We start from the raw sequence: 25,286 nt of genomic DNA, 5'->3' as shown, positions 1-25,286 counted from the left end.
TTAATAATAGCAAAGTAATGCGATTTATTACTTTTTTGTTGTTTATTTATTTTATTCATTGCTATTGTCACTGCTTATATTGTCGTCTAGTTCTAGATGTATATTTTTCACCCTCGTTGTTCCTCTATATTGTCCATTAATATCCCTGATGTTGGTGCTGCTGCTGTCTATTTATTCGTGGATGTCTTGCTATCCTCTGTCTTCTGTCTCTATTTATATTGATATTCATATTTATTTTACTTTTTTTTGTTTTTTTTGACATAACTGTTATGCTGCTGTTGATAAACGAATTTCCCCTATGGGGATCAATGAAGTTTATTTTATCTTATATAGTTTGACATGCCATTAGACTATAGAGAATCAGAATCAGAATTGCTTCATTTGCCAAGTAATTTTGCAACTACAAGGAATTTGCTTTGGTTGACTTTGCTAAAAAAGACAACGTGTTAACAGGAATTTAATATGTGAAAAATAAAATAGAGATCTAGGCGATTCAGGTTGGTTGTGCAAAATGGCAAGTTGTGCAAAACAGACAAAGCAGAATAATATAAGATATATTTTATTGATCCACATAGGGGAAATTATTTTGTCACAGCAGCGTAACAAATATAGTATCAATAAATATGAATATAAATATAAATATAAATATAAATAGAGAGACAATTAAAAGCTAACAAAAGACATCCATATAAAAATAGACAGCAGAGTGAACAACAAGGAAAAGGCTAGATAAGACAACAGAACAGCAAAAAAAGACCACAAGGGTGAGAATAGCTCACAACAATGACAACAAGGATAAAAAACATTTGATTGCATTTTCTCTGGTATAAGCTTGAGTTTGCCCTCTCTGTGTCCCCCTTTTTTTTCTATTCTGACTTTATCTGTTGAGGAAACTTCTGCCTTTTGTCCACCCAGTGAGAGGAGAATGACAGCAGCGCTATCATCCCATCTTCTTTTTATTCTATGCAATTTCATTTTATCTTATGATTTGGTCATGATGTCAGATGCATTGTCCTACAGTCGGGGTCGCAAGGGTGTTTGAGCCGATCGCAGCTGACATTGGAGGCAGGTTTTCGCCAGTAGATTGCAAAGCCACATATACAGACACACAACCATTCACGCTGTCATGCACGTGTCTGGCCGGTTTAGGGTCGCTATGTTTTAGGACTGTTGGATGAAACTGAAAGAAATTCATTTCCGAAATGGGGGAAACATGCAAAATCCTCACAAAAAAGGCCATACCGTGCTGCCATCATCAATAAAAAAAAAATCATAAAATTATTTGTCTGTTGATTTATTTTTCAGCTATTAAATTAAATTAAATTAAATTAAATTAAATTAAATTAAATTTAATTTAATTTAATTTAATTTAATTTAATTTTATTTTATTTTATCCATCCATCTATCTACTTCCGCTTGTCCTGCACTTAGGGTCCAAACCCTGGACTGGTCGGCAGTCAATGTCAGGGCCAAATAAATAGACAAAAAAAAAACATTCACTCACTCATTCGGGGTAATTTTCCAAAGTTTTCCCAATTAACCTGCTGCATGTTTTTGGACTGTGGGTGGAAACCAAAGAAAACCCATTTCAGACATGGGGGAAACATGCAAACTCCACACAGAAACTACTGCCCTCGCCATTGTCATCAAATTATTTATTTGTTGATTTATTTTTCAGTTACATAAATTCAATTGAATTCAAAATAATGTACTTTTTAATTTAATTTAATTTTTTATTTTATTTTATTTTGTTTTATTTTATTTTATTTTATTTTATTTTATTTCATATGTGTTTACAGAAGTCATGTGGGAATTAATCACAGAAATGGAGACGCCTTCAATGACGTACAGTATCCATACCCCCTCCTCCCCCCAGGCCCACCCAACACACCCCTCCGTGCACGTTTCAGCGCTCGGTGCAACGAGAGCTGCCGCAGTCAAAGGATGCAAGTTTGTCCCCAGAGTAGGAGAGGAGGCCGGATAATCTTGGGATTATCATCTTTTCAAGTGAAGGGAGTTTAATTTCTGCAGCTGAAGTAAGTTTCTTTAGATTTTTTGTTTGTGTGAAGCATCTTTGTCTCTCACACGTGATTTTCTTCTTTGTATCATCAAAACCGTGGTTGTTATTTTCGTAATCTTTACTGTTGTTATTGCTGTTATTATTATCATTATTATTATGGATATTTCATAGTTCCAATGTTGATTTCCGTCACCATTCCGTTCCACCGAGGGTTGTTGTTTGCTTGTATGTGGGTTTTCCCGCCAAGATCCGTCCTTCTAAGGAGGCGTCTTGGCGCCGAGCGCCGCCTCTCCTGCAGGGCGCTTCCTCAGCAGAGGGGCTTCTGGCAGGGGCAACACCTGAACAGGTGCAACCAACAAAGACGCGTGCATTCAATCATGTCTCTCTGCATAATCTGACTCATTTGGAAACAAAATTCAGGTAAAAAAAAAAAAAAAGATGATTTTTCTAGGCTGTGACGTCAAGATGAAGCATTTGTTACGTTTAGGAACATATTAGAAAGTTTGTTCCATGTAAACAAACGAGTTGATCGGGAAGCGGTCACTTCTTTGTGAGGGAAAACCGGTTGAATCCCTTGCTTTGTTCTTTGGTGTGTGTTTGTTACTTTATCTGTGTGTGTGTGTGTGTGTGTTGGGAGGAGACAGGTAGTGACATAGGAAACCTTGTTTTCAGATTTTGGGGGAAGTTTCCCATCCGACGGTTGGACAGAAAATAGAAATGTGAAATACAGTTCAAGGTAACATTAGTGACGGTGTTTGCCAACAGTTGTATCTGTGTGTGTGTGTGTGTGTGTGTGTGTGTGTGTGTGTGTGTGCAGGTGGTGATGAAGCCCCAGGAGGTTGAGCTCATCTCTGAAATCTCCAAGGTATTTGTAAGCCTCAGCTTTCTCGCAGGCTGCTTTGGATTCGTAGATGATGTTGTTTTAATTAAATTTCCATTCATTTAATATCATTGAATATTTTATTTTGTTTTTCTTGGCGGTTGGAGTTCAAGTTCGAGGTACGGGAAGATCCATGTTTTTTTTTGTTTTTTTTTTTTAAAAAAAAACAGGTTATTTATTTAAAGTTAAATAAACCAGTTATTGTTTTTGTTTTTTTTTTAAAAAAAAAACAGGTTATTTAGTTAAAGTTAAATAAACCAGAATAAAGTAAATACTTGCTCATTCAAACGTGGAATTACGTATTCAAAAATGTTTAAAGGACGTCGTGTCGTGGTAGCAAAGGAGGCAAATAAATAGCAGCTTTCAGCAATTGAAAAACGACATCCTTTTTAAACAAACACAGAATTACAAAAAGTAGTTTGTACTGATGATCCTAGGAAACATTTTATGTTTAATAACGTTTCTAAAGAAACCAGAGAACTGATTTTGGCTTAAAATGAAACAATAAATTAACCTGACAGGAAAAATAATGGAGGTAAAAATATATCAAAAATAAACAAATGGTTTTAAAGATGCTAAAGATGCTAAAGATGGTTTTAAAGATGCTTAAAAAGCTAAGGCTTTTCCCTTCAGGGGTCTCAGATAATTCAGCTTCTCCATCTATTCTCTGGATCCTCCTCTCTCACACCATCAATCTTCTCTTTGGTTCCTCTAGATCAGGGGTGGGCAAACTTTTTGGCTCAGGGGCCGTGTTGACTTTTAAAATTTGACGGACGATATCAGCAAGATACAAGATATGATACATATAAAAAAAAAAAAATTTGTTAACAGGATATATCAAACTCCACTGACATTTGTCTGACATTGGCTTTGAAAATGGAACCAGCTTGGTTTTTGAGGGCGCTGACGTTTGCTTGCATTTCATGAACAAACCGGTTTTTCCCTTGTAGCTTCACGTCCAGCTCATACATGTGTGTCGGTACGTCCGCAGTAAAAGCTAAATCACGAAGCCAATCGGTGTCATTCAGCTCAGGAAAATTCCCAAGTGTTCTCAAGTAGCTCCAAAAATGTAATAATCTCCTGTTTGAGTTTAGATTAGATAGATCTAATCTTTGGTGGGCCGGATTAAAAAGACCAACGGGCCGGATGTGGCCCGCGGGCCGTAGTTTGCCGGCCCCTGCTCCGGACCAAAGGCGTCAAACTCTGGCCCGCGGCCCAAATTTGGCCCGCACTGTAATAATATTTGGCCCGCAAATCCATACCAAATGACTATTAGAGCTGCACCGCCGGTATAGTCTACAGCTACCGCTAATTCTACAAATCCAATAATTTTCTGCTGGTGTTTTGACACGAAAATCACAACAGGACCCATAAATGCCCTCTCCTCTGTTGACAGTTGTCATAGCAACCTAATGCTAATAACGGCACCCAGAAAACAGGATTTTGCATGTGTGCGATATTAAGTATTATGTTGTATTCCTCTTCCCCTCAGCCGCAGGGAATCTTCAAATCTTTGTACTTAAGACCTTAAAACACTTGATAGCCTTAACCTTGACAATTTATATGTCATTGTATTTCTTATTCTCCCTCCTTCCTACTATTATCTATTATTGTTATGTTTTTGCTTGAAACTCTGGCACAACAATTTCCTTCGGGATAAATAAAGTTGTTCTTATCTTATCATATAGTATCAAGTAGTGCTTGTTCGATGTTTACTTTTTATGCAAAACTTGTTTGGGTCCATAAGAAAGGTTTATTTTTATATCTGGAGGAAGATTTTTATCAATAAATTTTTGAGATGAGATGAGATGAGAACAACTTTATTTATCCCGAAGGTGTCGTGCCAGAGTTTCAAGTAAAAACATAACAGTAATAGATAATAGTATAAAGGAGGAAGAATAAGAATACAATGAAATATGAAATATGAATTGTCTTAACTTATACAATGAAATATTTTGTGCCAGTTTTGAATTTTGGCCCACAGCGTATTTGAGTTTGCGTCCAATTCCAGCATATTAACTCTCCCTCCTCGGAAAATTAAACGATCATGATTATTATTAGAAACGTCATTTCGTAAAAAGACCAAAAACCATCTCACCGTTGACGGCGGATGCTCCGGTACTTCCTGCGGGGGGGTTTCTTCTTCCGTGACCTCACAGCTGCAGCGCATGGTGTCCGAGCTGAAGACCGGCTTCAGCGGCGCCGTGACGGAGCTCGGCCACATCCAGCAGGGAGATGCTCAGCTGAGGGAGGAGCTGGAGGAGAACCGCAGGAGCTGCCAGAAGAAAGCGCATCGGCTGGAGGCCCTGGTTGAAGCGCTGAGGGTGAGACACACACACACACACACACACACACACACACACACACAAACGGGTTGATCTATTGAACCATCATCATTAGCGCTCCGCCAAGGTCCCAGAAATTATACAATTTTTTTTTTTTTTTTTTTTTTTTTGTGGTCGTCTTCCCCTTGGTTGCCGTGGTTACAGGAGGAGCTGGGCACGATGAGGAGTCACGTCCTGCAGGTTTACAGCGGCGGACAGCGAACGCAGCACGAAGGGAAGAACCCGGCGGCCGAGAAGAGGGAGAGGTAGAAAAAGACGAAACACGTTCCGTCTGGTTGATCGGGGACGAAGCAAACGTGCAAATAAATCATCAATAATATAAGAATAAGAATAAGAACAACTTTATTTAGACTGAAGGAAATTGTTGTGCCAGAGTTTCAAGTAAACCATAACAAAAATAAATAATAGGAGGAAATTGTGTAAACAGTAAAAAAAAAAAAAAAAAAAAAGGTGGGGGGGAGAGTAAGAGATACAAATAAAACTATAAAGTGTCTATGAATTTTATTACCATTACTAACGATATTATTATTATTATTATTATTATTATTACATTATCAATGATCTATAATATATATATATATATATATACATATATAACACAATATGTATTAAATCAATAACAATAAATAAATATTATATTAATATACTAATAAACAAAATTATTATTATTACAATTATAAGAATAATAATAAGAAGAAGAAGAACTTTATTTCTTCAGAAGGAAATTGTTGTGCCAGAGTTTCAAGTAAAACATAACAATAATAAATAATAGTAGGAAATTGTATATACAGTAAAAAAAGGAGGGAGAATAAGAAATACAAATAAAAGTATAAAGCGTTAAAGTCAAGGCTATAATAATATGGGGATAAAAATATTGACAAACTGAGGTCAAAACTTAATAAACAAATATATTACATCTTTTTTATAGGAATAAACATAACTGGATAAATCAATATCTTTTGGTAATGAATGGATTGATAAAAGAGGAAGTGAATAAATGACTATAAAACAAATAAGTAGGCAGATAAATAGCTAAAAAGTCTATAATGAAGTAATTGATAAAGACACAGAAATAAGTAGAGAATAAAAAAGGACTGATAAAAGAAAATATAGATGATTAATAGACATATAAATAAACAAGACTAAAAAAAAGGAGCGAAAATTTGTATGAATGCATTAAAATGATTCAAGAAACAAATAAATGATAAATAATAGCAATTTGAGATAAAAGTTAGATATTAAGTTGTAGCATTAATTTGCATCGCAGGGTATTTTCTGCCTTATATTAACAGTTACATCTTTAGAAATTGAAACTTTAAAATTATCTCAACTCGGTATCTTTTATTGCGCGATTCTGACATAATTTCACTGTTTGGACTTTTAAACAGATTCATTTAGTCTTATTGTCTTTAAATGAACATATTCCCCTTTTTATCTTAACTTCATCATTTCAACTTTCTCATCACCTAAATCTCATGTATAACTTTTTAATCTAATATTAATTTGATACATTTATATACAGTTATTTATATATAAGTTATTCGCTAATTGAAATATTGTCTGCCTTTTAAACATCCTGAAATCTTTCTCTGGAAAAATATTCGGGTTTTTTTTAAACGTGTCACACCACACACACACACACACACACACACACACACACGTTTTGTCATGTTGCAGGGACGGCGCTGTGGACGCCACCTCTGCTCCGGAGCCTGAATCCAGAGGAAAACTCCTGCTTCACTGTTTCCTGCAGGGACTGAAGGCAGGACTAAGCGAGGGGACAGGTGAGTCCAACACACACACACACACACACACACACACACACACACACACACACGCGGTGCAAGATAGCAATAACATAAAGAAAACTGTTCCTCTGCTACAAACAGACGCTCGCCATCAGGTGGCGATGCAGCTCCTGCACTCGGAGTGGGAGTACGTGTCCACCCTGAACGTCCTCCACGACAACTACAAGGTGCCACCGGCTGACATGGCGAGCGCAGAGCTGCAGTGAGGACATACACACCCGAAGTGACCTTTGACCTCTGCGAGTGACTTCAAGAAAAAAAAAAATCTTCAAAGATTTCAGATAAACACACCGATGCAGTGTTTGCTTTGAGAATGCTAATGGAGACGTGCAGAGAAGGTCAGAGGGAGCTACACTGTGCTTTTGTAGACGTGGAAAAAGCATCCGACAGGGTGCCGAGAGAGGAACTCTGTGGTCTTGTATGAGAGGTATGTTGGACTGGTGCAAGACATGTATGCTGGCTGTGACACAGGGGTGAAGTGTCCTTCGGGGTAACCAGGATGGCCGAGCGGTTAAGGCGCTGGACCTGAGATCCAATGGATGTTTGCACTCGTGGTATTGTATTAAGAAATATGTTGCACTGGTGCAGGACATGTATGCTGCCCCTTAGACAGGGATGAAGTGTTCTATGTGGGTAACCAGGATGGCCGAGTGGTTAAGGCGTTGGACTTAAGATCCAATGGACATTTGTCCTCGTGGGTTCGAACCCCACTCCTGGTAGAAGTTAAATTAGTGAGGACAGTATGGTGCAGGTATGAGGTGGAGTGAATGTCATAGGCTCCACCTCAAAGTTGTTGTTGTACGTGCTACCCTGGCGCTGATGGACTGCTCTTCCATGACAGAATGATTGCAGAAAACGAATTTCCCCATGAGGGATTTATTATTAAATATTTATTAGAAGTTGAAGGTTCAGCTCTGAGCCCCTTCTTGTTTGCAGTGGTGATGGACAGGATGACTCACGAGATTAAACAGGAATCTCCATGGACCATGACTGCGGATGACATTGTGAGAGCAGGGAGAGGTGGAGGTGTGTGCTGGAAAGGAGAGGAATGAAGGTTAGTCACAGCAAGACAGAGAATATGTGTGTGAATGAGAGGAACTCAGGTGGAACGCTGAGGATACAGAAAGTGGAGATGAAGAAGGTGGAGGATTTCAACGTACTTAAGGTCAACAGTCCAGAGCGTAGGAGAAAAGGGTGGAAAAGAGGTGAAGAAATGGGTTCAAGCAGGTTGGAATGGGTGGACAAAAGTGTAAGAGGAACAAAGAGATAGAAGAACATCAGCCAGAATGAAAGCAAAGGTGGACAAGACGGTGGTGAGATGATCCGCAAACAGTGACAATGACCAAAAGACACGAAGCAGAGCTGGAGGTCTCAGAGATGAAGATGCTGAGGTTCAGGATGGAGAGGATCAGGAAGGAGTCCATCAGAGGGACGACACATGGTAGATGTTTTGGAGAGAAGGTCTGAGATGGTTGGGTCATGGACGGAGGAGGGAGAGTCAATATATTTCTAGGCAGATGCTGGAATTGGAGGTCTAGATGAAGACCAAGGAGAAGATGGATGGATGTGAAGGTAGTTGGTGTGAGAGAGGAGGATCCAGAGAATCGGGTTGGATGGAGAAGGTGGATTGGCTGTGGAGACCCTGAAAGGAAAAGCTCAAAGGAGAAGAAAAAGAAGACCCATTTGTCCATTTTTCACTAAACCTTTTTTTACCTTACCTTAAATTCCGAGTGCATGTGAAAAGAAGCCTCACTGTGAAGGTCAATGTTCAAAAATATGAAAGCAAAGGTTTCCACAAAAACGCTGGATAGCAGGAACGTTTCAGCGATCAGTGCGATGCAGGGGCTGATATTAAGGTCTTTGCAACTCTATTTTGACAAAACGTCACAATCGCTGTTGACATTTTGAACCTAAATTGCACAAGAGTGACAAGATAAAGGTTTTTTTTTTTTTTCGGTCTCCATATTTTTGCCCACCCTGGAAAATTACCGACTCTTCATAATATTTGTAATTTATTTCAGACTCTTAACCCTCATATTATGTTAAGGGTCGATTTGACCCATTTCACCCATTGACCCAATGGGTCAAATTGACCCTTAACATCAGACTTTTTAATTCCTCTCCATTCAGCCGCCGGCAACTATAAAAACCTATCTTTAACCTAAAAAAAAAACAAAAAAAAACTGTGCAATATTTCATTTCACTGTGCAATATTCAGAAACTGTGCAATATTTCATCTCATAACAGCTACACTACAATTTTCCCTTCTATCATACTATTGTGCACTCCTTACCTCACTTGTTACTAAGACACTTATAGTTTTATCACTGTTTACTAAGACACTTTATAGTTTCACTGAGACACTTTATAGTTTTTAGTTTACTTTTATTTCTAATTCTGCCTTTTCTTTTATTATTTATTACTGTTATATTTTCTGTAGCACAGCAATTTCCTTCGGGATTAATAAAGTTGTTCTTATTCTTATTCTTGTAATATGAGGGTTAAAGTTATTGAATACAACGGTTTCATTGCCGGTTTATCCTCGTGCAGCAGGAACAGCAGAAATAAGTTGCAATCATCAAATACGAACCGTAGTTAGAAATATTTCCCCCCTCTAACCCCCAAAATCGTCTATTTTACGAACATCCGCCGTCCTCCGTTGCAGTCTTACCTACGTGAACGTTGTGGAGCGGCTGCTGCAGCGCCACCTGCTGTTCAGGAACATGTTGCAGGAGCGTTTGTCCGCCCAGCAGTGGAGGTCTCTGGTCGGAGACGTCCTGGTGCAGCTGATCGGCCAGAATGACGTGAGTTGATGCGACCGACGAGGCGGGATCTCGTGACGGCGTGACCGACCCGCCGTGTCCTCGCTCCAGACGGCGTTTGCTGACATGTACCTGGGATACGCCCGCGCCTTGACCTCCTTCCTCTCGCTGGAGTTCAGCCGCCTCAGCCGGCCTGATGGAACCTCCAAGATGCAGGTGTGGGGCGTCCGGATGTCGGGGCGTTTGGAGATTATGACTGCGCTGACTGATATTTGTTCGGGTTCTCAGGCCGGTTTGGTTTCGGACAGAAAGGAGGTGCGGTTGCTTTCGTTGCTTCTGGCGCCGGTTACCAGAATCCACTCCTACCTGGGTCACATCCAGGTGAGCAAGAAGAACACATTTATTGATTCGTTTATGCTAATTTTCCATTTTTCAAAGTAGGTGGGATTGATTTTGAAGATTTTTATTTTCTGTGATTTTTTTTTTTTTTTTTTGCCAATTTGAAATTAAGGTGTTGTAGAATTTAGCAGGATCATTTTGAAGGTCAGTTTTATTCTGTTGATCTTACAACAGATTAGATCATTGAATTGATCATTTATGGGAATTTTTTCTCTTGTTTCTTTTAAAACAATTGTCATTTTAAAACCTAATTGCAACATTATTATCACTCCTATCACTTGTACTTAAGACCTTAAGACACTTTATAGCCTTGACTTGTTACTTTGACGCTTTATAGTTTTATTTGTATTTCTTATTCTCCCCCCTTTTTTTATACTTTTTATACAATTTCCTACTATTATCTGTTATTGTTATGTTTTACTTGAAACTCTGGCACAACAATTTCCTTCAGGATAAATAAAGTTGTTCTTATTCTTATTCTTATTCTTATTCTTATTCTTATTCTTATTCTTATTCTTATTCTTATTCTTAGTCTTATTCTTATTCTTATTCTTATAATAGTAATCATAATAATTATGATTATTAGTATATTAATGTAATATTTATTATCATTATTAATATGATACATGTTGTGTTATATATATTATAATATAAATCATTGATGATATATTAATAATATATGAGCAACAACAACAACAACAACAACAACAATAAGAATAATAATAATAACAATTTAAATATTGTTATTATTAATAATGGTAATAAAATTCATAGAATATAATAATGATAAAAAATTTATATAATAATTATAATAATACTAATAATGAATTATTAGTATCATTATTATCATTACTGTTACTAATAATTACAATAATGATGATAATAATATAGACCTTTGTAGACCTTTGAATAATGAAATTTCTAGCTAATTCATGATAAACAAAATGCAAAATAAAGCTAAATATAACAATAAAATATGTGAATCATCTAGATAGTTGTATTTTTATCACCGTGTTGTTGTGGCCTGCTGCCTCTTCATCCTCGTGCTGCAGAACCTGCTGCAGTGGACGGGCAAAGATCACCCGGACTACAGCCTCCTGCTGGGGGCCCAGCGGGTGCTGGGCGGCCTCCTGACTCGCTGCCACGCCGTCCTGGAGGACGACGTCCGGTGGGACGAAGGAGAAGGACAAAGGTAGGAAAGTTATCGCTGGCCGGTTTCACCGACCCTGAGAAATGAGAGATACCAGGAGCCCTTTTTAAAAAAATATAATAGAGTCTTACTCATTGCTTCAGTCTTTATATTTTAGGAAAAAAAAGGTTCGTTCTTTTTACTTCACGCATATTAGAAGATTATTTTTATTCATTTTTTTTAAACAGATTTTTAACCTTTTTTTTAGATAACGATGTTATTAGCTAAGAATTAATCAGGCTGGAGGAAATGGTGTTTACTTTTCCAATTATCAGGAGCGAATTTGTAAGAAAAGGAGAAAAAAGGTGAATAAGAAGAAAAATAAATAAGAAGACTATTATAACTCTAAAAAATGTTTTATGATGATCCATGTCTGGCCTTGGATTGTAATTTTTTTCAAAATATGAACAAATGATACACTGTATTTTATTATTAGATGAATATTTGATTGAACAACCATAATTGAAAGAAGTCAAAAAAGCTGAAGAAAGTAATGTAATGTAATGTCAGTGACAAAATTGTTATCTTACCGTTATGAAGCTCTTACCGGCAACTTGCATTTAACACATTTTATATCGAATGTTTTGCTCGACATATTTTGATCCGTGCTCTTAAACTACAAAATGTGATATTTGGGATGCAGCCGCTGCGGTGCAGCAGCACCAGGATCCTCAGGTTGCGGCAGCAGAACTGGAGAATCTCAGAGGGACCGAGAGGAAGACGGCAGCTCTGCGGCTCAGAGGTGAGTGTGTGTTTTTACTCCACGCTGGTTCTAAGATGGGCCAGCGTGGAGTAAAAACCCACGCCGGACCCCCTTGCAGGGACGACCAGCAGCCCCCCCTCACCAACGGCTGCCACTCTCTGCGCCTGGAGTGCTGGTCCTGCAGCCCGGTGAGGAGGAGCCGACCGAACCGCGATTGCGGACACGCCCGCTGTTCCCTCCTCACGCCGGACGGCCCGGGATGGGTGGAGACCAGCGACTCGGGCCAGGGCACCTTCAGCCAGGCGGCGCAACGCGACCCGGAGGACGGCGACACCGACCCGGACGACACCTCGGCCTTCGACTACTCGTCGGTGACCTCCTGCAGCCCCGACGGGACGCTGCGCCGGGACGCGGCGGGGAGCACCGGTGAGGAGGAAGCGGAGGAGGAAGAGGAGGAGGAGGATAGCCAGGTACCGGTGCTGCTGAAGCCCAACTACAGCCAGGAGCAGCTCCGCGACGCTCCGCGGGAGAGGACCGTCTGTGTCCGGTGGCAGATTCCCAGGTTGACCCCTCACCCCCCGCTGAGGACGCCCCCAAGACTGAACGCCGACCCCCCGCCGGCCCGCCTCCTCAGCTCTCACGTCCAGAGGCTGGTCAGTGTGACGAAGGGGTCCCCGGCTCTGCACCCCAAGAGTGCCTTCAGACCCATCTGGGACGACCCGGCTAAACAGGTGATTATTAAGACACAAGAGACAGGGTTTATTAACGGGCTTGTTGTGATGAAAATTAGCTGTGCTTCATTAGATGAAAATGTTAATGGAAAGAATTTACTGCGGTGTAAAATTTATTATTAGGATTTTTTTTTCTTTTCGCCAACTTTATCAGAAAACAAAGAAAAAAGAAAATTATGGAGGAAAACTGAAACCTGAAATTCTTTCTTTTTATTTTCTTTTTATTCAACATAAATAGTACAAACAAATATACATATGTACAAATAATATGGCATGGTAGAACTGAATGTCAATGAAACAACCAGGGATGAGGAAGCAAAGGACATAAGGACATTCATTCTGTATGTAATCAGAAGTTAATAGTGTTAATGGTTTGTGAGAAATGTATAATGCTAGACAAAAAAAAAGAAATTAAAAGGAAATAATTAAATAAATAGATAGACAAATAAAATTAAAACGAAGGGGGAAGAAAAAAAAACTTGCAAGGGGAATATAACATGTAATTGAGTTGGCGGGTCACAGGGAATCTCAGACATCAAACTGTATATTTTTTTGGTTTTTGGATTTTCCCATAAGTTTGAAGGATTTTTTATATCATTGAAAATTGTTTATAAAGAAAGTAAAATTTGGGGAACATTTTTGCTTTCTGTTTTTGTGAATGAAGAACTCGATCAGGCCTAAAATAACATTGACACATAGTTCATCTCTTTTGCTGCTTAAAAGTAAACCAAATGTTATGTCACCTCTTGACAAGGAAACTGGTGACGATGGAAAATTATCTTTAACCCATTTTTGAGTTTTGGCCCAAAAGCCCTGTACTTTTTTCTCATGGAAACCTGAAATTCTCACACAAACAGAAGAGGTTTACTTCCTTGACTTAGTCTTTGGACCGCCCCCTTTTCCAGAGTGAAAAATCTGATTGGCTGTCGTCCGTTTACTCACTTCCTGCCTGAGGGAGGCTCCGCCCCTCAGCCTGGTGACAAAACCAGGATTTAGGATTTGAAAGCCTGATTCATTTGTCCAGCTGGTGTGTGTTTTTCCCACAACATCCTGTGTTTTCACCAAACCAGTCTGGGGCAGATTCGTCCCCGGAGAAGGACAGCAGGCCGGGATTCGTCCCGATCCAAACCACGGCCCGGCAGACCTGTGTGACCTTTAACCCCAGCAGGGAGAACGTGAGGTGAGTTTCCACAGCGGCTCTCAACACTCTAAAGGAAAGCAAAAATCATTTTAAAAGGATGCAATTGTTTCACATATTTACAACAAATTTTTGACATTTAATAATCACAAATAAACCTTTTCACAATTTTCAGAAAAAATTGTTTTCCTCTTGGCCAATGTAATGTATGATATAAATTTCAATCAAATTTTAGTATGCTCCTCATTATGTTTTATTTGTTTTTAAGATGTGAATTATCCATTTATCATGTAAATCCGTTGCCACAGAATTGATATGGCCTTAAAAATGAAAGAAAAACATCTTTATATAACTCCTCAGTGGTACCAAACAGGATGGTATCATTTCATTTTTTAAAATTGCAAATTTGAAAAAAAAAAAAAAAAGAAAGGAAAAACCTTTTATATAGCTTTCAGCGTTACTTGTAAAGGTGGTTGAATTTTTTTTAAATTGCAAATTTAAATTGAAAAATGAAAGAAAAACTATCTTTATACAGCACTTCAATGCAAACTGACAGGATGAAAAAAATCCAATATATTTTTTTTATATAACTCTTCAGTGCTACCTGACTGGATGGTTTCATCTAATTTTTCTAATTGCAAATTTAAAAAAATATAATATGGTTTCCATGTTTTTCGCCACGAGGGATTACTGAAGTAAAACATTGTTATTATTCAGTGCTATCTGACAAGATGGTTTTAATATTATTATTATTGTTATAAAAATGCTAATTAAAAAAAAATGAAAGAAAAAATAATTTTGATATAACTTCAGTACTACGGGAAATGATTTATTTTGTTTACCTTTTTTATTATTATTTTATTAAGTTTTTTTAAAATTGCAATTTTTTTTCATACAATATAACTTTTCAGTTTGAACTGACAGGATGGCTTCATTTTTTTTTTTTAATTGCAAATTCCAAAAAATTCAAACTGATAAAAAAAAAATCTTTATATAACTCTTTAGTGCTACCTGACAGGATGGTTTAATCAAATTTTTAAAAATTGCAATTCTTAAAAAATGGAAGAAAAGAAAATCTTCATGTAACTTCAGAGGTACCTGACAGGACGGCTTAATTGGTTTGCTTAATTTTGCAAGTTAAAAAAAAGGGAATTATTTATAATTTTTCATCTAATTTTAATTTTTTATTACATTTTTTAAAATAGAAAATTATGAAACATAAATAAATGAAAGAAAAAAAATCTGCAGGGCTACCTGACAGGATGGTTTCATTTAAAATTTTTAAAATTGTAAATTATAATGAATGAAAATGAGAGAAAAACTTTATACAGCTATTCAGTGCAAACTGACACGATGGCTTATTTTATTTTTTCTAAATTGCATTTCTTTTTTTATAAAATGAAAGAAAGTAATTCTTCATATAACTATTCGGTGTGATCTAACAGGATAGTTTCATTATTTTTTTTTAATTGCAAATTTTAAAAAAATGAAAGAAAAAAAAATCTTTACATAAGTTCAGTGCTACTGGAAAGGATGGTTTCCTTTTTTTAATTGCAATTTTTTATTTTTAAATAAAAATGAAATAATTTTTTTCAAATAACTTTTGGAGGACAGGATGGTTTAATTTATTTATTTTTTTTAAATTGCAAATTTAAAAAAATAAAAAATCTTTATCTAATTTCACAGATCATGAAAAGGATAGATGAATTCTTTTTATTGTGTGGCGCAAGAGGTAGAGCAAATGTCTTTGGAACTGAACACTCCCGGTTCGATTCCGGGCTCCTCCCAATGTTTTGAGATTTTCATTTATTTTTTTAAAATTGCAAATTAGAAAAACATAAAAATCGAAAGAAAAAAATCTTTATGTAAATCTTGAGTGCTAGCTGACAGGATGGTTTAATTTTTTTTTTTATTGCAAATTTCAAAAACTGAAAAAAGACAGACATTTTTTTTACGTAATTTCATTGCTACAGGAAAGGATGGTTTAATTTTTTTAATCGCAATTTTTTTTTTTTTTTAATGAAGATGATTTTTTTTTCATTTAACTCTTCACTGCTACCTGGCTGGATGGTTCAAGATTGCAAATTAAAGAAAACTAAAAAATGAATTAAAAAATCTTTAAACTGTATATCTCATCAGTGCTACCTGACAGGATGGTTTTATTTAATTTTTTAAAATTGCAAATTAAAAATATTTAAAAAAGGAAAAAAAACAACTTAACATATCTCTTCAGTACTACCTGACAGGTTCTATTTGATTTTTTAAGATTTCAAATTTTGAAAACTAAAAAAACTTTATATAATTCTTTAGTGCTACCTGACAGGATGGCTTATTTTGATGTTATAAAATTGCAAATTATAAAACATAAAAAAAAAAAATTCTTCATATAACTTTTCAGTGTGACTTGAAAAGATGCTTTTATTCAATATTTAAACATTGAAAAAAAACAAACAAAAAAAAAAACGAAGAAATCTCTTTAGTGCTACCGTACAGATGGTTTTATTTAATTTTTTAAGATTTCAAATTTTGAAAATTAAAAAAAAAACTCTATGTAATTCTTTAGTGCTACCAGACAGGATGGCTTATTTTAATGTTTTAAAAATTGCAAATAATAAAACATATAAAAAAAAAAATCTTCATATAACTTTTCAGTATGACCTGAAAAGATGCTTTCATTCAATATTCAAAAACTGCAAACTTTAAAAACGAAAAAAATTAAGAAAAAAAAATCTTCTTTATCTCTCTTGTGCTGCCTGACAGGATGCTTAATTTTTTTTTTTAAATTGCAAATTTTAAAAAATAAGAATGAAAGAAAAAAAAAAACAAAAAAAAATGCAAATTTTTCTAAAAATAAAAGAAAATATCAAACTGTTCAGTGCAACCGTACAGGATGGTTCAATTCCCCCCCCCTCGCCCCCTCAGATCGGGTCCGGCTCCCCAGCGAGGCGGCCTCTCTGCAGCACCGATCGCTGGAGGATTGTGGGAGGACAGCGAGGACAGCGAGGGTCCCTGCAGCACCGTCTGACCCTCCGAACCACTTCCACACCAGCAGGAGAAACTCACTGGAAACGGACGCCTATCAAGCTGCAGCCAGAGTCTGAGATTCTGTTTGTCAAGCAACAAGATTAACAAACAAATAATTGATCGTGAGGCTTCGACTTAAAACCTGGGTCTCCGTTTGAGAGAATAAATCTGATGTACTGGCTGATATCGCGCTATATTTTGGATAAGATAAATAAAGTGCTGAACCAGAGCAGAAAACAGCTCTGCTCTAAAATGCCAAAGGTGTCAGAATAATTTGGATTTTTTTATTTTATTTTTTTTCAAATACCGCTTTTAGATCCCAAAACAAAGGTTCGTAGAATTGCAGTATTAACAGCCCTTTTAGCTTTAAATGCAGTTCTCACCAGCAGTTAACATAAAACGGATTATTACCAGATTATTCAATTTGTACACAGTTTGATGGAGTTCAGATTAACGCTCAATAATCTGTTGCCCGGCTGCAGGTGTACAGTGGAGTTGCTGATCTAATGAAAATAATTCCGGTACGTTCACGGTATTTCACACCCTGTCTCCGAACGCCACTCCGAAGCCTGCGAGAGTCAACCAGAGGGAGCAAAAGGAGGAGAAATGAATAGTTCAGTACAAAATAAGACTGGGTGATTTATTAATCTCATCAAGACCATTAATACAAAGCAGTTAGAAGGCCACAAACCGTCAAATAAACCGGCTGCTGGATGGAGCTGTGACAGCGCAGCGCCGCCCGAGGGAAAAACCAGTCTGCTGGAAAGGAGGAGGAAACCATGGCGACCCCTGCAAATACTGACTTCCTGGGAAACGTTCGGGGAAAAAATAAAAGGGGCGGGAGTGTTAGCTCCATTTTTTTTTTTTTTAAGCATTTTTAAGCATTTCCCCCTCCTTATTGTTTTCCGTCTGCAGCCTTAAAAAGCAAAGCAGCAGGAGAAACGAAGGGGAGGGGGAGGATTTTTTTTTTTTTTTATTTTGTTTATTTTGAAAAAAAAAAACCCACGGGGGCGAGCCAGACGGCGCCGCTCGTGTCGTCTCTACGCCCTCGTCCGAGTTTGACAGCTGCATAGGACCCCCCCCCCCCCCAACCCGACCCGACCCGACCGCCGCCCCGCCGTCGCGTGACCTGACCTCCAAAAACGACAAGTGTGGCTCTTCAACAGTACAGCCTAAAGTGCACAAAGTGTGTTTTCGCAGAAAAAAAACAAACAAACCAAAAAAAAAAAAAAAAAACAAGTCCCGATTCTTCACCTCTTCAGATTACAAGGCGGCTGGATTCAGTCTCTGAGGAGGGGCAGGAAAAGGGGGAAGGAGGGCAAACAGTAGGAGGTACAAAGTAAAGCACGTGTCTAGTAAGTGCTCGACGTATGAAACTGGAGTTCTCATTGCTTTCAAACAGGCGAGGGGAGTTTTGGGATGGCTTTCCTCGGTCCAACACTCCCAGCGCTTCCACTAGAGGATTGTCCGCCAGTGAGTCCGTGACAGTGACCTGTTTTTTTTTTTTTTTTTTTTTTTCGTTTTTGTCTTTTTTTTTTTTTTTTTTTTTTTTTTTTTTAAATCCGACTGTAGCAGCATTGGATTATTAGCAATATTTTAACTGAACAGATGCGGATAAAAAGGTACAACACAAACGGGGGGCTGAAAAAAAACAACAAAACAAACAAAAAAAAACAAAAAACCCTTGTCACTTTATACAAATTATTTAGTAAGTGTATATATGTTATATATACACAGTATCCACAAACATGTACAATTTCATAGTGTATAGCTTTGTTCTAAACATAACATAAGCGACTTTTATTAATTTTTTTTAACCATTTTAGACACCGTTTGCTTATTCTGTAAAGTAGAAAAGAAAGAAAAAAAAATTTAAAAAGGCACATCCGAGCGTGACTCGTGGATTATTTTAGTCTTTCCGAAGAGAAAAAAGCGAAGAGAGGAAGAAAAAAAACAAAAAACAAAAAAAAAAACAGAAAAAGGTAAAGAAGAAGTTTGGTTGTTGTTGAAAAAAATTCCTCTTTTTCACGGCTGTTAGGTGTCATGACCAGCTTTGCTTTTCCGACACGGGAAGGGAGGAGGAGGCTTCCAGTGATGGAAACAATACTAATGAAGAGTTTGTTGCAGGGGGTTAAGACATCAGATTTGAAAAGTCACTGAGAAGCGGGAATAAGAAAGACAGAAAGAAAGAAAGAAAGAAATAAAGGTCCCGGGTGGGTTTGATATCGTGGCAGACGCCCTGCCCCTCTGGTCCGAGGCAGGGATCGGGGGTTGTAAGCTGACCTGTTGACTTCACCCCGAGCTGGATGTGCAAATGGAGTGTTCTCCCCGGATGGGGTCAGAGGTCACGGCTATAGGGTTTTATTTAAAGGCAACGTGAAGTGGCTGCAAACAGTCCCAGTGTACAGCTGATGTAGCAGTGGGAGGGGGGGGGGGCGACTGGCGTTTGTTTCTTAACTGTCACATTGTAAAAACAAAAATCCCTTATCCCCCTGCATAAAATAAGACTTTGGCAACTTCTGTTTTTTTTTTTTTTTTTTCTTTTTTTTTCGGTAGAAAGGGAAAAAAAAAAAAAAAAAAAAAAAAAAAAAAAAAGTCTTGCCTGCCGCTGCCTCGCGACGAACGGGGAGGGGAGCTCGTAAGAACAAGGGATTGATGGCGCGTCGCCGGGGGCGACCGTCCGCTCGACGCCCCAAAGAGACACCGCCGAGGCTACAAAAGTCCGAGGCCCGTGTTCCCTACCGAACCCGGCGGGCGCCCTGGAACGGGAGCGACACCCGACTCCTCCTCCGGCCCTCCTGGCTGTGGATCAGCCGGCACACCGGTGTGTTTTCTCATTGGCACAGAGGGTTTGCGATGAAGGCGGAGCTACTGATCCCCTGAGAGGCACAGAGAGGAGGTGCGATTGGTTGAGGCGGAGGGCGGGAGGCTGGAGTTACGAGTGTGTGTGTGTGTGTGTGTGTGTGTAGTCATGTAACTGGTTCCGATCAGTAGCTTGGATCAAGTCCACTGGCTTGTAGTTTGACGCTGTCACTGGCTGCTCTCACTGTTCTCCACCAATGAGAGGCCGTGCAGCGGCGGCTGCAGCAGCTCCCTTTTGTACGTCTTTGGCGGGAGTTTGGGGAGCTGGGGGCTGGAGTTGTGTCGCGGGGGCACCGGCGGGGCGGTGATGGACACGGGGAGCGGGCACAGGCTGTTCTGGCTGGCGCTGAGCGGGCAGCTTCGCCGGGGGACGCGGGGCGACGGCGTGCTGGGCGGCGTGTTGGGGGAGCTCGGGGAGCTGCCGAAGTCCCAGTGGTATCGGCCCATGGGGGAAGGCTGCAGGTTGAGGGGGTAGTTGATGAAGATCTCCGGCGGCCGCTGGGGCACCGGGGGAGGCGTGTCCGGCAGGGGGTCGCGGGGAGGCGGCGGCGGAGGGCTGGGCAGGGGGCCGTCCACGGGGCCGTTGTAGAGCGGCGGCCGGGGCTGGGTCCTCGGGAGGGGAGGGGGCAGCCGGGGGGGGATGGCCGGGGGGCTGTCGGCCCTGCAGCTCAGCTGAGACAAAATAGGGCATATTTATTTTAATATCATATTAGAAAAAGAACAAAACAAAAACAAAACACAGACCTGGGCATTTTACAGCCCATTTTTGCTTTTTTTGTCGGCCCGCCAAACTATTTATCTTTCAATATCTTAATGAGTATTTTCAATCAAAATTGAATTTAGAAACTCCTTATTTTTTCCTTTTATTTAATTTTGTATGGATGACTACATACAAAAAAAGCTGGTATATTTATATGATAATTCATGATTTTAATGTTGAAAAAAAATGACCGAAAATTTAAATATTTAAACTGCAATTTTCAATCAATATCGAATTCAGAAACTCCTTATTTTTTCCTTTTATTTAATTTATATGGATGACTACATACGAAATCATGTCGATACATTTATATGATCATTAATGATTTTAAAGTTGAAATGAAATGCCCCGAAATGTAAATATTTAAATTTCCAATTTTTATTCAGTATTTTCAAATTAATATTGAATTTAGAAACTCCTTATTTTTTCTTTTTGTTTACTTTTGTATGGATGACTAAATACAAAATCATGTTGGTACATTTATATGATCATTAATGATTTTAAAGTTGAAATGAAATGCCCCGAAATGTAAATATTCAAATTTCCAATTTCTATTCAGTATTTGCAAATTAATATTGAATTTAGAAACTACTTATTTTTTCCTTTTATTTAATTTTGTATGGATGACTACATACAAAATAATGTCGGTACATTTATATGATCATTCATGATTTTAAAGTTGAAATAAAATGGCCATAAAAAATTTAAATATTTAAATTGCAGTTTTCATTAAGTTCAATTTACATGATATCTAATTTGCCCGGGCATAAAAATTAAATAAAAGTGTCCCATCAGCCAACATAATCGCCCGCCCCTGCTCTATAGAAAGAATAAATTCTTCTTCTCCATCTCTTCCTTTTGGCTGCTGCCTTCAGAATCACTCCTGATTCTCTCCATCTTCATCTCCCGAAGAGAACATCTCGGGAAACTCGTACCAAATTTAAGTGAAACATCAAACTCGCTGCAGGAGGTCTGGTCAGGTGGAATATTAGGAAGTATTCAGAATGCATAACGGACTTTTCGAGTCATGTTTCTGAACGTGCCCTCGTGTGGAAAAAGCCATCGGCTGCGTGAGAAATTCAGGTTCTTTTGACCGAATTCTGTAAAACAACGGAACGGAAACGACCCCCTTATTCGAACGGATTAAAAACCTCGGATCCGCGGGTCGGTGCGTAGAACAGGTGTGACACAAAGACGATTCGGACTCTTACTTTGGCTTCAGACATGGCGTCCTTCCTTCGCGGAGGCAGGGGCGGCGGCTTCAGCAGCTCCTCTCCCAGCTGGTGGAGGCTGCCGCAAGACACCGACTGGAACTCTGGCGGGAAAACCAAAAAAAAGAGAGAGTCAAGAACGCGGCGGACGACATTACTGGAGCCTGACGACGGCGGCGTCCGCCAGGAAAAATAAAGATATGCGGAGACTCACTCGATGGAGGCAGCAGGACAGGAGCAAATATGGAGTTGGAGCCTGAGAAATTCAAAACAAGAGACAGGAGGAGTCAGATCCACCTTCTGGATCCTTCCAGACAACAGAGCAACACCTCCACTGACGGTGGATGAAAGCGGAGGTTTCTAAACGACGGGATAAACAGTCCATTCACGGCAAAGATTTATTAAATTAGATTAATATTAAATTAAATGATGTATTATATTCTTAGATTTAAAATGTATAATTACAAATTATAACCGGCAACCCTACGGCTCTTTCATCTTTACACTGCGGCTCCGAGTGGCTTGGGAAAATAAATTATAAATATTTAATTGGAGTGTATTTCATTTGTGTTAATTCCTTTTTTAACTTTTAGTTCTAAGTTGGGAGATTATTGTGATCTTGAAATATTAAATGAAATTATATTTATAATTTTTCGCCGCTCAAAATAACGTCACACTCGCGGAAGCCGGTATAAAGTCCCGATGTGCAGATGCTGTGCGCAGAAGTTCAGGAGCAGAAGTCCCATAAACCAGGTAAAATAAATATTTATGAAGATATTTTGCAAATATTTATTTTTTATTGTTTACTGACACAGTGATTTTTTTCCTGATTTATTTTTAAAATTCAGGTCAAGGCTCCGCTACACGCTCTGAAAGGCCAAAGCTCAAAATGAGTTCATTACATAAATAAAATTTAATTTTCTCCGTAATACTTTGTGAATCTCAGAAGCAACACACTACACACTTGTTTATATAAAGTGCAAAGGTAATTAAAAGCAATACATACAGTGGTACCTTTATTTTAGACGTCAAAAAGTAATTGCGGCTCCCGGTGTTTTCTTTTCCGAGTGAAAAAAGTCGCGGCTTATCGTCCGGACATTACGGTAGTCAAATCTTTCCCATTTTACTTCAGTTTTCTAATCAAAAGGAAGCTCCTCAGCATCATGGACAACGTCCATCAGCCCCTGCAGGCCACACTGACATCCTGTCAGAGCTCTTTGAGTCGTAGATTGAAACCACCAAGGAGCTCCACTGAACGCCACAGGAGGTCTTTCCTTCCTGAGGCTATCAGACTTTTTAACTCCTCTTCCTTCAGCCGCAGGGAATCTTCAAATCTTTGTAGTTAAGACCTTAACCCTTCTCCTGTGTTAGTTTTCTGGTAGCATCCCCGGTGTTCACGGGTCGGTTTTGACCCGTGTCTTAAATCAGCTTTAAAATACACTAAAAATAAAAACTTAAATTCCAATTCTTTTTCTCATCTCTTGGTTACCTTGTTAGGCTTCCTTATCCATGAAAATATTGGGTTTAAAAATTTTTGTTGTTGTTCTCTGGGCCTTTTTATTGTTGTTAGTATACCTCTCGATTTCAATAGAAAACAGAAAAATTAACCTCAAGAGATTAATATAAATAAATTAAAGGATGTTGTGTTACCAGAATATTGGTAAGGGGCATAGAACACATCTCTGAAATGAATTTGTTGATTTATTTTTTTCATTTTAAAATCAATTACTATAGTAACATCTATGGTGTTATGGGTCATTTTCGACCCCTATATATTTTCTTCAAGAAAATGCAAAAAAACAAAAAAATGTCAGCAATAGGACTTTAAAACACTTGATAGCCTTGACAATTTATATTTTTATTGTATTTCTTATTCTCCCTCCTTCCTACTATTATCTATTATCGTTATGTTTTTGCTTAAAACTCTGGCACAACAATTTCCTTCAGGATAAATAAAGTTGTTCTCATCTCAAATGTTTAAATGAATGAAGCTGTTTTTCGGGTCAATGTCATTTTCTCTCTCCTTTTTTTTTTTTGTTCTTGCAGCTTTTCATTCTGCGTTATTTCAGATGAAGCATCTTCCGTGTTAACTTGTGATAATTAAACATATCTTTGTGAATGATGTGATGCAGCACAGAAAGCTCTACACGACTGGATGGACAAACGGCCGCTCCTTCCGTTCGCCTCCACTAGAGGGCGGCGTCGAGCCCCGCCGAGGTCTTTCGCCGACCGTGAACTCACCGCCGTAGGAGCTGCTGAGGTCGTGCTCCATGAAGACGGAGCTGAGGTCCGAGGACGCAGACTGCGGTGGGGTGGGCGTGTTGGGCGAGGTGGGCACCGAGGCGGACGCCGGCGTTTCGGGCTCCGTCTCGGCGATGCTCCGGAAGGTGATCTTGTGGGGCGGCTCCCTCTCCAGCGGGACGGGGTGGCCCTTCAGGGTGCCGGAGGTAGACGTTCGCACGGGCCGGATCCCCGGGGACTTCAGGGTGTACATGGTCTTCCTGGGCTGCGGGAGGAGGACGGCGGCGCATTTTTTAACGGCACAAACTCAAGTTTGATGTGATTCCGACTTCCACGTCCACCGAGCCTCAAACCGCGGTTCGTTTTGTTTTGCCCACGTTTGTTTTGTGCGGAGACACTTACAAAGCGCGGAGGTTGCCGGCAGTTCCGGGGCTCGATATCCATGGACATGTTGAACAGATAGTCGGCAAACTCCTTCTCCGTTCGGTTCCCCATCGGGTTCAGGTTCTCGAAGAACCTCTGTGGTGACACCGGAGGAACAAGCTTAGATTCTGACTCTGCTTGATGATTTTGGCCTGTTTTGTTGATTTAGGTTTCTTCAAAACGTCCATGCTATTATGTTTGCCACTCATTTCAAAGTGATATTTTAGTGACCCGACCTTCTTCCTCTTCTTCTTCTTCTTCTTTCGGCTTTTCCCTTCAGGTGTCGCCACAGCGAGTCAACCTTCTCCATCTAACCCTATTCTCTGCATCCTCCTCTCTCACCAACTACCTTCGTATCTTCTCTCACTACGTCCATAAATCTTCTCTTTGGTCTTCCTCCAGACCTCCTGCCTGGCAGCTCCAATTCCAGCACCCGTCTACCAATATATTCTCTATCCCTCTCTGTCCATGACCCAACCATCTCAGTCTGGCTTCTCTGACCTTCTCTCCAAAACATCTAACATGTGCCGTTCCTCTGATAGACTCATTCCTGATCCTCTCCATCCTGGTCACTCCCAAAGAGAACCTCAACATCTTCATCTCTGCAACCTCTAGTTCTGCCTGCTGTCTTTTGGTCATTGGAACAGTTTCTAGTCCATACATCATCGCTGGTCTCACCACTGTCTTGTACACCTTTCCTTTTATTCTGGCCGATAGTCTTCTATCTCTTCGTACCCCTGACACTTTTCTCCACCCATCCCAACCTGCTTGAACCCGTCTCTTCACCTCT

The 25,286-nt window shown here is 39.2% G+C and overlaps 2 protein-coding genes and 1 non-coding gene across 3 annotated transcripts in view; 2 read left to right on the top strand and 1 right to left on the bottom strand.

Annotated features, from left to right (window-relative positions):
• Nucleotides 1-1,904: 1,904 nt before the first annotated feature.
• Nucleotides 1,905-17,259, top strand: LOC147238062 (uncharacterized). The gene is made up of 14 exons (XM_086158274.1): nucleotides 1,905-2,036; nucleotides 2,838-2,885; nucleotides 5,060-5,224; nucleotides 5,390-5,490; nucleotides 6,923-7,029; nucleotides 7,135-7,255; nucleotides 9,719-9,857; nucleotides 9,927-10,031; nucleotides 10,104-10,196; nucleotides 11,267-11,406; nucleotides 12,047-12,145; nucleotides 12,225-12,837; nucleotides 13,908-14,017; nucleotides 16,898-17,259. Exons 2-14 carry the CDS (start codon nucleotides 2,844-2,846, stop codon nucleotides 16,998-17,000), a joined length of 1,938 nt encoding a protein of 645 aa, XP_086014400.1. The 5' UTR covers nucleotides 1,905-2,036; nucleotides 2,838-2,843; the 3' UTR covers nucleotides 17,001-17,259.
• On the top strand, nucleotides 7,690-7,772 carry trnal-uaa (transfer RNA leucine (anticodon UAA)). The gene has a single exon. It is a non-coding gene; the product is annotated as a tRNA-Leu (tRNA).
• Nucleotides 17,260-19,888: 2,629 nt separating the features above from the next.
• The window catches only part of sos2 (son of sevenless homolog 2 (Drosophila)), a 40,808-nt gene continuing 35,410 nt past the window's right edge, over nucleotides 19,889-25,286 (bottom strand). The window contains exons 19-23 of the mRNA XM_086158260.1: nucleotides 24,476-24,592; nucleotides 24,074-24,338; nucleotides 22,047-22,088; nucleotides 21,833-21,936; nucleotides 19,889-20,533 (exon numbers count right to left, since the gene is read on the bottom strand). Coding sequence (XP_086014386.1) covers nucleotides 20,030-20,533; nucleotides 21,833-21,936; nucleotides 22,047-22,088; nucleotides 24,074-24,338; nucleotides 24,476-24,592 — 1,032 coding nt within the window. The 3' untranslated portion in view covers nucleotides 19,889-20,029. The remainder of the gene's footprint in view (nucleotides 20,534-21,832; nucleotides 21,937-22,046; nucleotides 22,089-24,073; nucleotides 24,339-24,475; nucleotides 24,593-25,286) is intronic.

Source organism: Fistularia commersonii, chromosome 1 (assembly GCF_037954325.1).
Source record: "Fistularia commersonii isolate RoL2024-O1a breed Wild chromosome 1, RoL_Fcom_v1.0, whole genome shotgun sequence".
Lineage (NCBI taxonomy): Eukaryota > Metazoa > Chordata > Actinopteri > Syngnathiformes > Fistulariidae > Fistularia > Fistularia commersonii.
This window is presented reverse-complemented; position numbering and strand designations above follow the sequence as displayed.

Bases quoted from the DNA above. Each gene is read 5' to 3' on its own strand.
- LOC147238062 (XM_086158274.1), top strand. From the start codon at position 2,844: ATGAAGCCCCAGGAGGTTGAGCTCATCTCTGAAATCTCCAAG. The intron at 7,256-9,718 runs GTGAGGACATAC...CCTCCGTTGCAG, and splicing joins ATGGCGAGCGCAGAGCTGCA to TCTTACCTACGTGAACGTTG. The intron at 12,838-13,907 runs GTGATTATTAAG...TCACCAAACCAG, and splicing joins GGGACGACCCGGCTAAACAG to TCTGGGGCAGATTCGTCCCC.